At 31.0% G+C, this 13,979-nt stretch overlaps 5 protein-coding genes across 5 annotated transcripts; 3 read left to right on the top strand and 2 right to left on the bottom strand.

Moving 5' to 3' along the window:
• Positions 1 to 741: 741 nt before the first annotated feature.
• Positions 742 to 2,630, top strand: ASCRUDRAFT_49644 (leucine-rich repeat domain-containing protein; the record flags this gene model as incomplete). The annotated part of the gene is made up of 1 exon (XM_020191076.1): positions 742 to 2,630. A coding segment is annotated over one exon (1,784 nt), but the record flags the coding sequence as incomplete, so codon positions are not given.
• Positions 2,631 to 3,705: 1,075 nt separating this feature from the next.
• Positions 3,706 to 4,650, bottom strand: ASCRUDRAFT_22958 (uncharacterized protein; the record flags this gene model as incomplete). The annotated part of the gene is made up of 2 exons (XM_020189764.1): positions 3,706 to 3,991; positions 4,079 to 4,650. Coding segments are annotated over 2 exons (858 nt in total), but the record flags the coding sequence as incomplete, so codon positions are not given.
• Positions 4,651 to 6,820: 2,170 nt separating this feature from the next.
• Positions 6,821 to 8,590, top strand: ERV46 (retrograde cargo receptor ERV46). Its single transcript, XM_020193815.1, has one exon. The coding sequence runs from the start codon at positions 6,990 to 6,992 to the stop codon at positions 8,322 to 8,324; it is 1,335 nt and encodes a 444-aa protein (XP_020045557.1). The 5' UTR covers positions 6,821 to 6,989; the 3' UTR covers positions 8,325 to 8,590.
• A 790-nt stretch (positions 8,591 to 9,380) lies between these two features.
• Positions 9,381 to 10,574, top strand: ASCRUDRAFT_37908 (Pkinase-domain-containing protein; the record flags this gene model as incomplete). The annotated part of the gene is made up of 1 exon (XM_020190809.1): positions 9,381 to 10,574. The coding sequence occupies one exon, from the start codon at positions 9,381 to 9,383 to the stop codon at positions 10,572 to 10,574; it is 1,194 nt and encodes a 397-aa protein (XP_020045556.1).
• A 648-nt stretch (positions 10,575 to 11,222) lies between these two features.
• ULS1 (translocase ULS1) lies at positions 11,223 to 13,871 on the bottom strand (the record flags this gene model as incomplete). The annotated part of the gene is made up of 1 exon (XM_020190807.1): positions 11,223 to 13,871. The coding sequence occupies one exon, from the start codon at positions 13,869 to 13,871 to the stop codon at positions 11,223 to 11,225; it is 2,649 nt and encodes an 882-aa protein (XP_020045555.1).
• Between the last annotated feature and the right edge of the window lie 108 nt (positions 13,872 to 13,979).

Raw genomic sequence — 13,979 nt, 5'->3', positions numbered from 1 at the left:
TCTACCCAAAGTACATAATCTAACTAACGAAGCAGTGAACATTGAAATGCTGACTAAATTTTTTGCATGTCACAATCCCATATCTAATCAATGAAAGTGGTTAGTTGATCAGATAGCTTATCAATTCTAAGGCCATCGAGAAGGAGACTGTGGTTTGAAGAAGCAAGAAAGCAATAGAATACACAAAGCTGCTATGAAAGAGAAAAAAAACAATTAGTTTGTTTTTTACATGCATATCAATGCACTTACATGCACATTACTTGAATTGCGCAGATTGTATATATCTCTAAAAACGAAAACCTCAATATATATTTGAGGTACTTTGCTCTGTTTTTTTCGAGCAATAAATATTCTTGATATTACTTACATCCTAAAAAACTTATTTAAATCAAAATTTTAAATGGTTGCCAACGACAGACAAAATCTATTGGACGGATTGCCACCTCACATCCTTGACGCCATTTTCACCAAACTCTGTTGGCCAAACATTGTTATTTGTCTCCTCGACCAATCCACTAGTTAAAACAACTTCTTTGCAACTTATCTTTAAAAACATCAAACTAAAGTCTCACCTTCCTGGTCGTTATCTTCGTATTATAAATGACCAAATCACTCCCAATCATATCCTAACATTGTCACTGGCAGATGCTGCAGTGTTTAATGAATATTTCAATAGGTATTCCAGAAATATATATCTTAATATGATGCTTTCAAACCCAAACTTAATAGACCAATATCAAAATATGTTTTCAGTGTTAGGTCTGATCAAAAAATTGTCAATTTTCCTTCGATCAAACTTATATTCTGAGGTTCTCGCAACGCCTTCTAAATTCAATACGGTTTCAGATTTGAAAACATTTATATCATTAATCAAAAATGTGATGCTTTCACAAAGAAAATCACTAGAAACAATAGAATTTAATTATGATAACATCAAACAGTCCAGCAATGCCATATGTCCTGCATTGCATTATCAAACCAACACACCTGATTATCCTGAAGAATATAAAATTGAACTTCAGTTGTTATTTGCAGATGAATATGTCAACAATAATTCGTTCAAGTTTACTACACTAGAATTGAAAGGAGTGTGCTTTTCTAAAATGAATTCCGGTGTGCTAAAACTGATGGATTTAAAACATCTCAAATTGGCAAACAGCAGCTGTCCCAGTTTGAAGAATATCCAATTCTCTGACACAATCGAGTATTTGGATTTATCACACAATGGAATTGCAACTATAAAAAATGTGAAATTCCCTACAAACTTGGTTACTTTGAAGTTGTGTTTCAATAAAATAAAATCGTTCCAAAATTTCAACCAGTGTGACAAATTGGTCCAAATAATGCTAAATAACAACTCCATTATGAAGATTAATAATGTTTCCAAGTTTAAAGATATAAAGCAGCTTTATTTAAAAATCAATTCTATCAAATCAATCGCAAATCTAAATGCATTATCGAATTTGGAGGAATTATATCTTTCACATAATTTGGTCAGCAACATTGCAGAACTTAGAGGATTACCAAATTTAAAAATCTTAGATATATCTAATAATCCTATTGATAATTTTAATAACGCATTTGCAGATATTCCCAAATTGGAAAAATTAAATATGTGTGAAAGTATGATTAGGAGTATTGGAAAACCTGCTTCCAAATTGCTAAACTTAAAGAGCATTACGTTGTGCCATAACTTTATATCAAAAATTGGAAATTTTAACCAAATGATTAATCTCAGAAATATAGATTTAGGAAGTAATAGGATTGAAAAAATCGAGCAACTAGACAACTTAGCCCAACTTTCATTTTTAGGTCTTTGTGAAAACAAAATAAAGATTGTTGAAAACATTGAGAGTTTAGGCAATTTACGCCATATCAATTTATCAGACAACAACATATCTGAGTTTAAGCTCACAAAAAAAGGCAAATTTTTGGAAAAATTAGCTATATTGGGTCTACGTAATAATAAAATAACAGAAATAAACAATTTAAAGTGTTTAAAGAATTTGAAGCATTTGGATCTATCAATAAACCAAATTAAAACATTAATACTATTGAAAGAATTGAATAGTTGTGCCATTATGAGGTTAGAGGGCAATGAAATAGAAAAAATTGAACAAGACAAACCAAATTATTTTGCAATCAATTGGATTTTCAATGATTGCATTTTCAATGATTGCATTTTCAATGATTGCATTTTCAATGATTGCATTTTCAATGCAATGTTTAAAAAGCAGCCCAGTTTAGTGCCTGAAGACAAACATGATATGATGTTGGATTTAAGATCAAACCGTTTAAAAAGCACTCAAGGGCTATCACAATGGAGCAATATTACTCACCTGAAGTTGCCTGATACAATTATACAAATTAGTTCAGATGTTATAACATTGCCAAACACTAAAGAAATCAAATACGAGCTGCCAGCTTCGAATTCCTTATTTAGATTGAATCAGTTAAGAGCTCAAGCTCCAAATTTAAAAATTGATTTCTATAGAGAAGCACTATGGTACATACCAGTTAAATAGCTAAATAGTTGAAATGTTAGTAATTATGGTTTCTTCAACGAAAGTTCGATCCATTAAAACCTGGAAGAAAGCCAATCTCAAAGTGCCAAATCATGCAATTGGTACCAACAAATGGTATATTTTACTATGAGAGCTTTTTGATCTTGAATGAAAAGTTTTTATTCATTACTGATGGAAAGAGATCCCGCAAATTTCCAAAAAAGGCAGGTTTTACAAAAAAATTTAGGAAAATGTATTTTTTTTTATTTAGAACACCATTATTAGTTTAAATAATACATCATTTAATGACATTTCATTTAATACAAATCTTAAATACAATAAGTTAAGAATAGTATTGGAAGATTTGGGATCAATGGCTAGTCTATTTTCTATATTATATCGTTCTGTGGATTATTTAGATTGAACTTTGGAAAGGTGGTGTAAATGAAAAAGTTTTAATATTTTCAGAAAAAAGTAAAATCAACACCCTATTATCTGAAATTAGGAGACATTTTGAAGATAAATACACAGATATGCTATTGATTCAAAAACAAAATGTCGGTGATTGAAAATAAAATTCATTCAAGCTTTTTTAATAAAATTATAAACTTAAAAAAAAGCACAATAAACCAGATGAAACAAGTAATAGGGTATTTAAATATTTAAAACCTATGTTCAAACAAAAACTGCAAACTTGTTATTATTCCTTTCAATTTGAGTCCATGTTTAGTAGCTTAAAAAATTAAACTTTTTAAATTAAAATAAACCAATATTATTCTTGAATTTTTTATATTTTCGGTTGTTTTCTCATTTGCATTTTTTCATAATTTGTAATTTATATTTTTACTATCATTATATATCTTTAAATTTCAATTCATGTAACTTTACTGAAATGCTGACTTTTCAACAAAAAATGAAAACCATTTTTATCTCAAACCTAAATCCAAATAAGCGAGTAGAAAAGAGAAGCGAATTTTCAGATGCTCAACTTATCAATTAATCCAGCTGTAAATTATAAGCCTGTAATGAAATTGAATTCATCAACGATGGTGCTTATTAGCTTGTTAGTCCTTTTCACTATCCATGGATCGTCCTTGAATACAATAAATTCATGCTCTGGGTTATAATCATAATTGATTTCTGGTACTGTATTGTTATTTATTATTTGGTTCATTTGTTTTTTGTGAAAAATAGTGAAATTTTTAGTTTGTATAAACGTTATTTCACTTTTAATTGAGTCTCTAAGACATGTTTGATCGTTTTTCCTGTTACTACACTCCTTTAATGGAATCCACAACCTTAAACTTCTTCTAAAAACATGACCCCAATATCTATATTTCAGTAGAGATTTATTATATTCTCTTTCTAAGATTTTCTTGAAATTTGCTGGAATGTATCCCTTGACTCCCTCAAAATATATTGGTTTTAATGGACTGATATCATCCAAAGAATAAAAATGATTATTTCGACAGTTATATAATTCATTACTGTTATACAATTTATCATTGATTTCATATAATTGATTGTTATAATCGTCTTGGTTAATTGTTTCAATGGTGTGCTTTGTAATGTACTCTGGATCTAAAGCCTGTTTTAACTCGTTAACTTTTTTAGTTTTTTTTTCGTCAGTTTCCTTGATAAATAAATTTCCCTTGTGAGATTTAGCAATTGCAGTTATATCAACATACAAACCAGTTGCTGTATCAATAAATCTTGCATCAATCAAATTTCTTGAATTACCTTTAGTTCTTTGAATAAAACTTGAACCGACATCGATTAGATAACTACCTAAACCCATTGATAATTCGGTGTTAGATAATGAATAATCAATGACTAAAGTTTGATTATAATTTCTAGCCAAGTGAACCAATGAATCCATTGTGACTTGAACATCTAAATCTTGATCCCATGGCATATTCATACCATTCCACCAATACCCTAGTAATGAGCCATGCATTATCCAGGTTTTCAAGCCAGCACTCTCTGAAAATCGTAACCAGGCTCTTGTTAAACGATGCAAAATTGCACCATGATTTTCTGGAGGAATATCTAATCCATTAAAAAATCTCCAATCATAATGAGCGCCAGCTGCTCTATCTACAACACTTGCTTCATGAAAAAACTTTGGAAAATTTTTTTTAATTGAAATAGAATGATCGATAGTTTTTTTCAAGTTAATGTCTAAATCAGTGTCCAAAATATCTTTACTGTTATTTAGTTTTTTGATATTTTCAAAAATGTCATTTACTGAATTTGATAAGTTATATCTATTAATAATTTTTTTGTTCAAGTTGTTCAAGTAGTTACTCGTGTTCCATAAGAAGCTTTTTTTATTTAGATTAAGAGAGTCTTTCCTTTTCGATAAAAATGAGTGACTATTATTTGATGTAAGAAGTGGTTGATTAATTAATCGTGTAGTATCAAGATAATTAGTAGATTCATTTGAAATAGATAAATAATTATTATTTAGTAATAGGTGGGATAATTGAGCCAATTCATTTTGAGAGTTTAAACCGTTGAAAATCAATTGATACCATTCAATATGATTGTTATTTTGGTTATTTTTATCAAAGATATTATACTTAAATTCATTGTTTATATAGAATTCCGATAAAAAAGTTATATCATTATCATTTAAATTTGGATCTGTTGGCAAGATTAGTGAAAGAGAATTATTGATCGCGTTTATGAAGAATAATCGTTTTGGTATTGGGGCTGAGTATAATAGATAAGAAGCACCAAATATGACTCTCGCATCAGGGTGAATTTTTGCATTAAAAAAGTTGGTTATGGCAAAGGGAAATTTTATATTATTATTATTTTTATTATTGACATGATTTATTGAATTGTTGTAATTATTAATATTTACATTTTCACAAGGAAAGGGAGGTATATAATTTTTTAATTCATATCTTGATTTAAAATCTTCACAAGAAGTTAATTCAAGTATTTTTTTTGAGAATAGGTTTCTTTTGGTTTTATATACATTTAATTTTGCATTTAAATCAACCCAGGAGCTCCAACTAAAAGGAACTTTAAAATCTTTTATAAAATTGATATTATTATTATGATTGTTGTTGTTGTTATTGAGATTATTTTTAATATGATTTTTGAAATAAGATAAGGTTAGAAGAGGAGCTAACCTTGGATCGAATTCATTTCTATTTAGTAGCAAGTTATTTAAATATTGATTAATATTGTTTTTATTGATTAATTTAACCAATTTGTTAATTTGATCAAGATTAGAGTGATTTGAATTTAAAATGTAATCAGCAGGTAAAAATTTTTTCGATAAAAGATCGATTATATAATTTTTGGGTATAGTTGAGTCGTTATTGAGCTGATCAATATTGTTGTTATTATTATTGTTATTAAGATCACTTAGACTAACAAGCTTATTATTAAAGTTGTTATGATTGTTATAATCATAATTCAGAAAATATTGGTTATCGTGATTATGTATAGCATAGTAATTGACCAAGTAGGGATTATGGTTCTTTAGTAGAACTTTAGACAAGTTGAACGATATGAGGCTATTTGATTTTGTTATTAAAAATATTAAGATAAATAGCAAAGCGATTAAAAAAAGCAGCTTTTTCAAAGTAAATCTTCTAACAGGAATGAAAAACATTGTTGTAGAGATAGAACTGGTAAATTAATAGATGAAAGAATTGAAACAAAAGCAAAAGAAACCAACAAAGCAGGATAGGTAAAAACAATAAGAATTGAATTGAAAGAATTGGAATGTGTTGAGTTAAATTGAGCAATCAGATGAGAAATAGGTTGATAAGCCAAAAATTGAATCAATGATAGTGAATTGAAAAGCAGAAAATAAACACCAAAGATGATGCTGATATATTGAACTAACGAAACAGGCAGAGAAGAAGCATGGAACTGGAAGCACCCTTCTGAAAATGTGTGTAAAGATGGCTATGAGGATATATATCGAAATGCTGCTGAAAGTGCTGCTGAAAGTGCTGCTGAAAGTGCTGAAAATGCTGAAAAAGCTTCTGATGCCCCAGCGATTTTCATCATCCAGCATCACAAAACCACCCACGCGGGTCTGCAGAAGTACGCACGATAATGCCGCTACGTCGCGTGACATGTTGCGTTTTTTCTGGCGCACTCGCGGACTTTCCGATTTCATCCTGAAACAGAAATAATCAAAACGTGATATACGCGTGATGCAAGGCACGTGCTCTACTGTGATCCTCTGTGGTGTGATGCAGGTATTATATTTGATTCAGATACCACCTTAGTGGGTTGGAACTTTTCCAAGTAAGAACAACACTTGTATTATTTCTATAGGTCACTCAAGTTTTCTGAGTTTTCCATTAGCTTTCAATATTTCAGAAATTTTTCTAGCATTTTGTTTTCCATTTTTTCATTTGATTTAATATCTTATTTCAGATCCTGTATTCCTTCTTTTTCGAGTGGTTTAACCTGCAACATAGCGTTTTCTTCTTTTCAACCGAGAGATTCAAAATGATAACATCGAGGAATAAATTGGTCAACTTTGATGCCTTTGCAAAGACAGTGGAAGATGCCAGAATTAGAACTACTTCTGGTGGAATTGTAACGTTGGTTTGCTTTATCCTTGTGGTTTGTTTGATAATCAATGATTGGAATGAATTTAGAACAATTGTCATAAGACCCGAATTAGTTGTCGATAGAGATCGTGCAAAGAGATTGGATATTAATGTTGATATAACTTTTCCAAATCTACCTTGTGATTTATTGACTTTGGATATAATGGACGTTAGTGGTGAACTACAACTAGACGTTGCTCAATATGGGTTCAAGAAGATAAGATTGGATTTAAATGGAAAAAATATTGCTTCAGAAGACTTGCAAATTGGATCTGGAGAGTCATATGATGATTCGTCAACTGAAGTCAAGCCAAACCAAAACCAAAACCAGGGTAGTTTTGATGATGACCAACTTTTGGAACAATTCTCTCCTGAGTATTTAAACAAATACAATTTAGATCATGATTACTGTGGTCCATGTTTTGGGGCAAAAGATCAATCCAATAACGAAAAAGTTGAAAACGAGGAAGAAAAAGTATGTTGTCAAACTTGTAAACAAGTTAAGGAAGCCTATGCAGCAAATGGATGGGCATTTTTTGATGGTTCAGAAATAGAACAGTGTGAAAGAGAAGGCTACGTAACTAGAATCAATGAAAGATTAAACGAAGGTTGCAGAATCTATGGTAAAGCAAGTATTAACAGAATAGCAGGTAATTTGCATTTTGCTCCCGGTGCATCTCATTCTGCTCCAATGAAACATATTCATGATTTGTCTCTTTTTGACAAAACAAAACGGTTTTCCTTCAATCATGTAATCAACCATTTTTCGTTTGGTGAAGATCCAGAAAGTTCAATTAAGGCCTCATTGAATCGGTTGAAAACCATTCAAGTCTCGTCCCATCCATTAGACGGTTTCAAATCATTGAAAAATGAAAGGTATCATCTATATTCCCACTACTTGAAAGTTGTTTCGACAAGATATGAGTTCCTAAATAGCACGGTGTTGGAGACTAACCAATTTTCCTCCACTTTCCACGACAGGCCCTTGAAGGGTGGAAAGGATGAAGATCACCCTCACACTTTGCACGCCAAAGGTGGTATCCCAGGGTTGTTCTTCCACTTTGACATTTCTCCACTCAAAATAATCAATAGAGAACAGTACGCCAAAAGCTGGGGCTCCTTCTTGTTGAGTGTTTGCTCGGCCGTTGGAGGAGTTCTTGCTGTTGGTGCTGTCATCGACAGGACTGTATGGGAAGCTGACAAGGTCCTCAGAAGAAAAAAGGACACTTGAGCTGCTGAATCCCCAGTCCTAGCCATATACTTCCTCTCCAACATGATCGAATTCCTGAAACAGAGCTGGACATTAACCGTAGCATGCGCATTAACTCACCCTCTGCATATACACACACCCAGCTGCATACCCACAATGGTGGACTGTTACCACGTCCACGGCGCGGAGGAGGCAGACTCAGACTGTTTTTGAAGTGGAGCATTTTTTGGTCTTTTCCAAGAGAAATATAATCAGCTTTTGTTCTGTTGTTAGTAGTGCCATCTTCTTCCACCAGCAGCCATGTCCAATTTAAACACCTACAACCCCTTCATTCAAAGCAGGAATGTGTCCCCTAGGCCCAACCACTCAAAGTCTCCCAACCTACGATTGGACACCAACTTTCACAGCCAACCTCAATCTCAACCAAATCTAAATTTGAACTTGAATCTAAATCAGTCTCAGAACCAGAATAACTTTGGTTTTCTCAACAATGGCACTAGCTCCATTAATAATAATTCCATAAAAAATAAAAAAAAAATAATACCTCCAATAAAAACCACATTTAACTCTTCATCTACTACCACATCAACTTTTATAGCCACTTCTAATCAGAATATTGGCCTTACCAAATCTGCGTCTTTCAATACTGCCCAACCTTCATTGGCTTCCACAAATGATTATAGCAATTACAAAAACTTCAATAACTATAGCAATACTTCCAATAATAACTACAATAATAATAATACTAATAATAATATTAATAATAATAATAATGGCTACAATATCCACGAAGGTATGCTTAAACAAACAGGTAGCTCAAGTTACGAAGACTTCGATTGCAATTCAAATTCAACCTATAATTATTTGTCGTCCAGTTCAGTTTCAAATTCAACCGTGAATTCAATGACAACTTCAAGTGTTAACAACTCTTATTCTCCAACCCCAACTACAACTATAAGCGAAAAGAGCACTCTTAATATTAGTGCTGGAGGCCAATTCAAAGAAATCGAAGATTTAAATACAAATATGAATAATTTAAATATTTACAATAATTGTAATTACAATCATAATCAAGCAATGCCTTATTACAAACTTAATAATAACAATAATAATCAGCCAAAAAAACATGTAATATCAAAAATAGTTACAAATTCTTCCAATGCATCATTGAACACTGCAACTGATATTATAAAAGAGTCTGGCAATGATATTTCTTCTTCTCAACAAAACATAACCTCCAATTATGATGACCCAAATGCTAGGACTTTGACTTCAGCCTCAACTGAATTGGAAATAAAAAAATTATTCTCAAAAGATTTAGAACAATTAGAAGAACAAGATTGGAAAATATTATCGAAAAATAAAGAAATTGTCGAATTAAACGTTCTTGGTGAAGGTGCTGGAGGCAGTGTATCAAAATGTAAATTAAAACACAATGTCCATAACTCAGTATTTGCTTTGAAAACAATAACTGCTAATCCAAACCCTGATGTTCAAAAACAGATTTGGAGAGAATTACAATATAATAAAGTCTGTAAATCTCCAAATATCGTAAAATATTATGGAACCTTCATGAATGAAGATGATGGTGTTATCTTTATTGCAATGGAATTTATGGCAGGAAAATCTCTTGATGCTGTTTATAAAAGAGTCAAAAAAATGAACGGTAGAATTGGTGAAAAAGTCATTGGTAAAGTAGCTGAAAGTGTTTTAAGAGGTTTATCATATTTGCATCAGCACAAAATCATTCACAGAGACATCAAGCCCCAAAATATTTTATTGAATGAGTTGGGTGAAATTAAATTATGTGATTTTGGTGTTTCAGGTGAAGTTGTGAATTCTTTAGCTACAACATTTACTGGTACTTCTTATTATATGGCTCCAGAAAGAATTAGGGGTAACGCTTACACTGTTACTAGTGATGTTTGGTCCCTTGGTCTCACATTGTTAGAAGTTGCTCAAGGAAGATTTCCTTACTTCAGTTCTAACCTACTAGAAGACAACGATGGCAAAAACACCAATTCCACGACATCATTGACTACCTTCGAACTATTGTCTGCTATATTAGAATTTTCTCCCGAATTGAAGGATGAACCTGATAAAAATATTAAATGGTCTCCTAGATTTAGAAAGTTTATTAATGATTGCTTAGAAAGAGATGCAACTAAAAGAGCAAGTCCCAGACAAATGCTACAGAAACACCCTTGGATTATTGCTCAAATGAAAAATAAAGTGAATATGAAGAAGTTTGTTTACGCTTGTTGGAATTAGTTTTATTTTGTCATTCGAATCTTTCAAAGCTTTAACCATCGTGTTTAATGTCTCCTATTTTTTTTCTTTATCATATTGGTATCATAGTAGTAAACTATGGAGTTCCATAAAAATTTTATTGTAAATTTCTAGTTTCAATTATTGAATATTTTTATGTATACTGGGTAATTTAATTCTTTCTTTCCATTCTTTATTTCATTTTAATTTTTTCTTTTGGCATTTTTTATTTTTTTTTATCTTCAAGCACTTTAATTTTCGAGTTAATAAATAAAATAGTGAAAATATTAGAAAAATCAGAAATCAAAAAATAAAAAAGGCTATGCTGATTATAACTGACGAGCATATAACAATAGAAAGAAAACAAAACAAAACAAAATATATTCACTAAAAACCCAGTTTATCTTTATAATATAATGTAATAGTTGCCGTAAAAATTAATTCACCAGAGAAAAAAACCAATAGAATATAGCAGAATATATAAGTATGATATAACCAAAAAATAGGAAGAAAATAGCTCTGTATAACCTATTCACCTATTACAATATCATCTTACATAAAATGATCAGTCAAAAAATTTAAATAAGCTGAAAAACAAAACAATTTAAGAAAATGAAAAAAAATAAAATCATTTAAATTTGTTTTATGTTTTCACGCCAATCCATTTGATAAACCAAAAAGAAATCTTAATTCATTTCTACCCAATTTTGAAATATTCTTCATTCCACTTTCATTTAGAGCACTATTAACTAAGGATCTTTTCTTCTCTTGTAATTGAATAATTCTATCCTCAACGGTATTTTCAACTAAAATTTGGTGGACATACACTGTTTTCATTTGCCCAATTCTGTGGACTCTATCCATTGCCTGTTCTTCAACATAAGGGTTCCAGAAGGGTTCCATTATAATTACATGGGAAGCACACGTTAAAGTCAACCCAACATTACCTGCCTTAAGGGAAATTAGCATTAATTTTTTACTAGAATCTGTGTAAAATCTTCGAACAGTATCATCACGAGTGTTCATACTCATTGAACCATCATATCTTAAAAATTCAATATCATTTTCCATTAATACTTTTGTCAATAACTCAAAAAATAAAGTAAATTGTGAAAAAACTAAGATTTTTTCGTCTGGATGTTTTAATTCAATATTTTTGATAACTTCAAGACACTTTTTCATTTTAGCTGATAGAATTATATATCCTGATCTTTCTTTGAAAACATCTGAAAATACTTTCATTTGAACTGAATTACTTAAATTAACATATTTAAGAAATAATTCCTTAGCTTCACTTTCCAGCTCGGTAACTTGAATCGATTGGTTTCTTCTTTGTGACTCTGAATATTTCAAAAAGGCAGGATAATTAAAACAATCCTGTTTTCTGCAAAGTGATTGACAATCTGGACATTTTGCAGAAATTAATTCAGTTGAATCAGAGACTTCTCCATGTTGTCGAAAATACTCATCACAACAATCCTTACAACAAGTGTGGCCACAAGGAGAAAGAAAAATTGCATTTGAAGTCAAGATTTCATCATAACAAACCGAACAAGTCAAACCTTCTTCGACCATATTTTTTATTTTATCAACTACGTTTTGTGTTAATCTCTTTACAGCCCTTCCCATATTTCTAAGAATAAAGGCAGCATTTCCATCACTTTCATTTGAAACATCTTCACTTTTCAATTGAGATAATCTGTCACCAATTTCAACAAGTATTTCGTGACAACAAGCCTGGCGAAGTCTTAATAATAATGTTAAGATATTATCATAGCCGGTAATTTTATGATCAAGAATTCTTTTTGCATGTCGAGCAGATAAAGAGGAAATATCATTATAAAAATCCAACTCATCAGCTTCCATTTTTATGGTTTCTTTGATAATAATTTTGGGAGGTAATTTAAGAATTGGCTGGCCATCAATTTTGGAATCCTTTGTTCTTCTTAGTAAAATTGCTTTTAATAAGGCTTGAACTCTTTTCATGGCGTTTTGTTTTTCAAAGATTTGTGTAGCCATAGGACCATTTTTATTTATATTCTTTAAAGGTATAGCAATTTTATCTCTGAAATTTTTTTCTTCGCAGTATGGTTTAATCTTTAAAAATCTGATGGGAGAATATAAATCCTCTACTGTATTTTGCATTGGAGTACCAGTCAAACACCATCTGTATTCTGCACGTAAAACAGCACAAGCTTTTGAGCTTTGTGTTAGTTTATTTTTGATTAGGTGTGCTTCATCGAGAACAATTCTATAAAAGATAGCATCTTTTGAATAAAAAGGAGATTTATAATCTTCTCCTCCGGTACCTGGAGTGGGCAAAACATGAGCTTTTTTGGAAACTCTGGACTGCCTTAATACATCGCTAAAGTGTTTTTTAAACTCGGAAGCCAAAGTTCCATAACTTACTAAAATTATATCATATTTTTTAGTTTGACGAAATGATTTCAATTTATCACCGGAATGAAATACAAAGACATTTAATTGATGTTGAGGTTTTGTTTTTAAAGCAAATTCAGCCTCCCATTGTTTTAACAAAGCAACCGGGCCAACAATTAAACTTGTTTTAGAGGTTGTAGCGGTAGATTCAGGAGGATTGTTGAATATTAAAGCCATAATTTGGATAGTTTTTCCCAAACCCATATCGTCAGCCAAGAAACCACCTTTGTTTGCAGATTCTTTTTCCATTCTTGTTAACCAAGAAAGACCTAATCTTTGATGTTTTAGTAGAGTGATGTTTAATTCTTTTGGAGTTAAAACCCCGTCATTGATGTCTTCATCAGGACGAATATTGTCAATTAGCTTTTGAATATCAGTATCTTCATCAGCCGTATTGCTAAAATTTGAGATATTAGTAAAGCTGTTTATATAATTTGAATTATTTGTTTGGCTATAGGTATTAAAATTATTAATAAATGTGTTGTCGGCATTATATTTGAAGGATTGAAAAAAATTTAGTTTTCTATCGATTTCTATTTTTCTAAAGGTGTATTCTTTGATGTGGTTGTTTAGTGTATCGATTTTAGAGTGGTAGTCGGTAATCTGAGACTCGATTGCTTTAATTTGGTTAGAAATATTTTGAGATTCTGATTTTTTTAAGGAAATCTTAGCAGAAAGATTAGTTATAGGGGTGGGAGGGATTGGTAGATTATCTTGGGAAGATTTTATAGATTTTTGGTATTCGTTTTCTAGGGAAACTAGTGAAGAATTTATGGGTAGTAGTTTAGTTCTCAAATCTCTTGTTTTTAGTCTTAGAGAGTCAAGCAGTTGTTGAAGACCAATTTTATTTTGATCTAGCATTGAAATACAATGAATTATGTTTGCTTTCTTATCGGACAATTGCTTGATGTTGTGAGAATTTTGAGAAATTTGGGAGATTTGTGATTGTAGTGGATGAAAGGGTGTGAT

The sequence above is a fragment of the Ascoidea rubescens genome, assembly GCF_001661345.1.
Source record: "Ascoidea rubescens DSM 1968 unplaced genomic scaffold ASCRUscaffold_13, whole genome shotgun sequence".
Taxonomy (NCBI): Eukaryota; Fungi; Ascomycota; class Saccharomycetes; order Ascoideales; family Ascoideaceae; genus Ascoidea; species Ascoidea rubescens.
The sequence above is the reverse complement of the archived record's forward strand: the minus strand, read 5'-3'. Positions and strand labels throughout refer to the sequence as shown.

Bases quoted from the DNA above. Each gene is read 5' to 3' on its own strand.
- ERV46 (XM_020193815.1), top strand. From the start codon at position 6,990: ATGATAACATCGAGGAATAAATTGGTCAACTTTGATGCCTTTGCAAAG.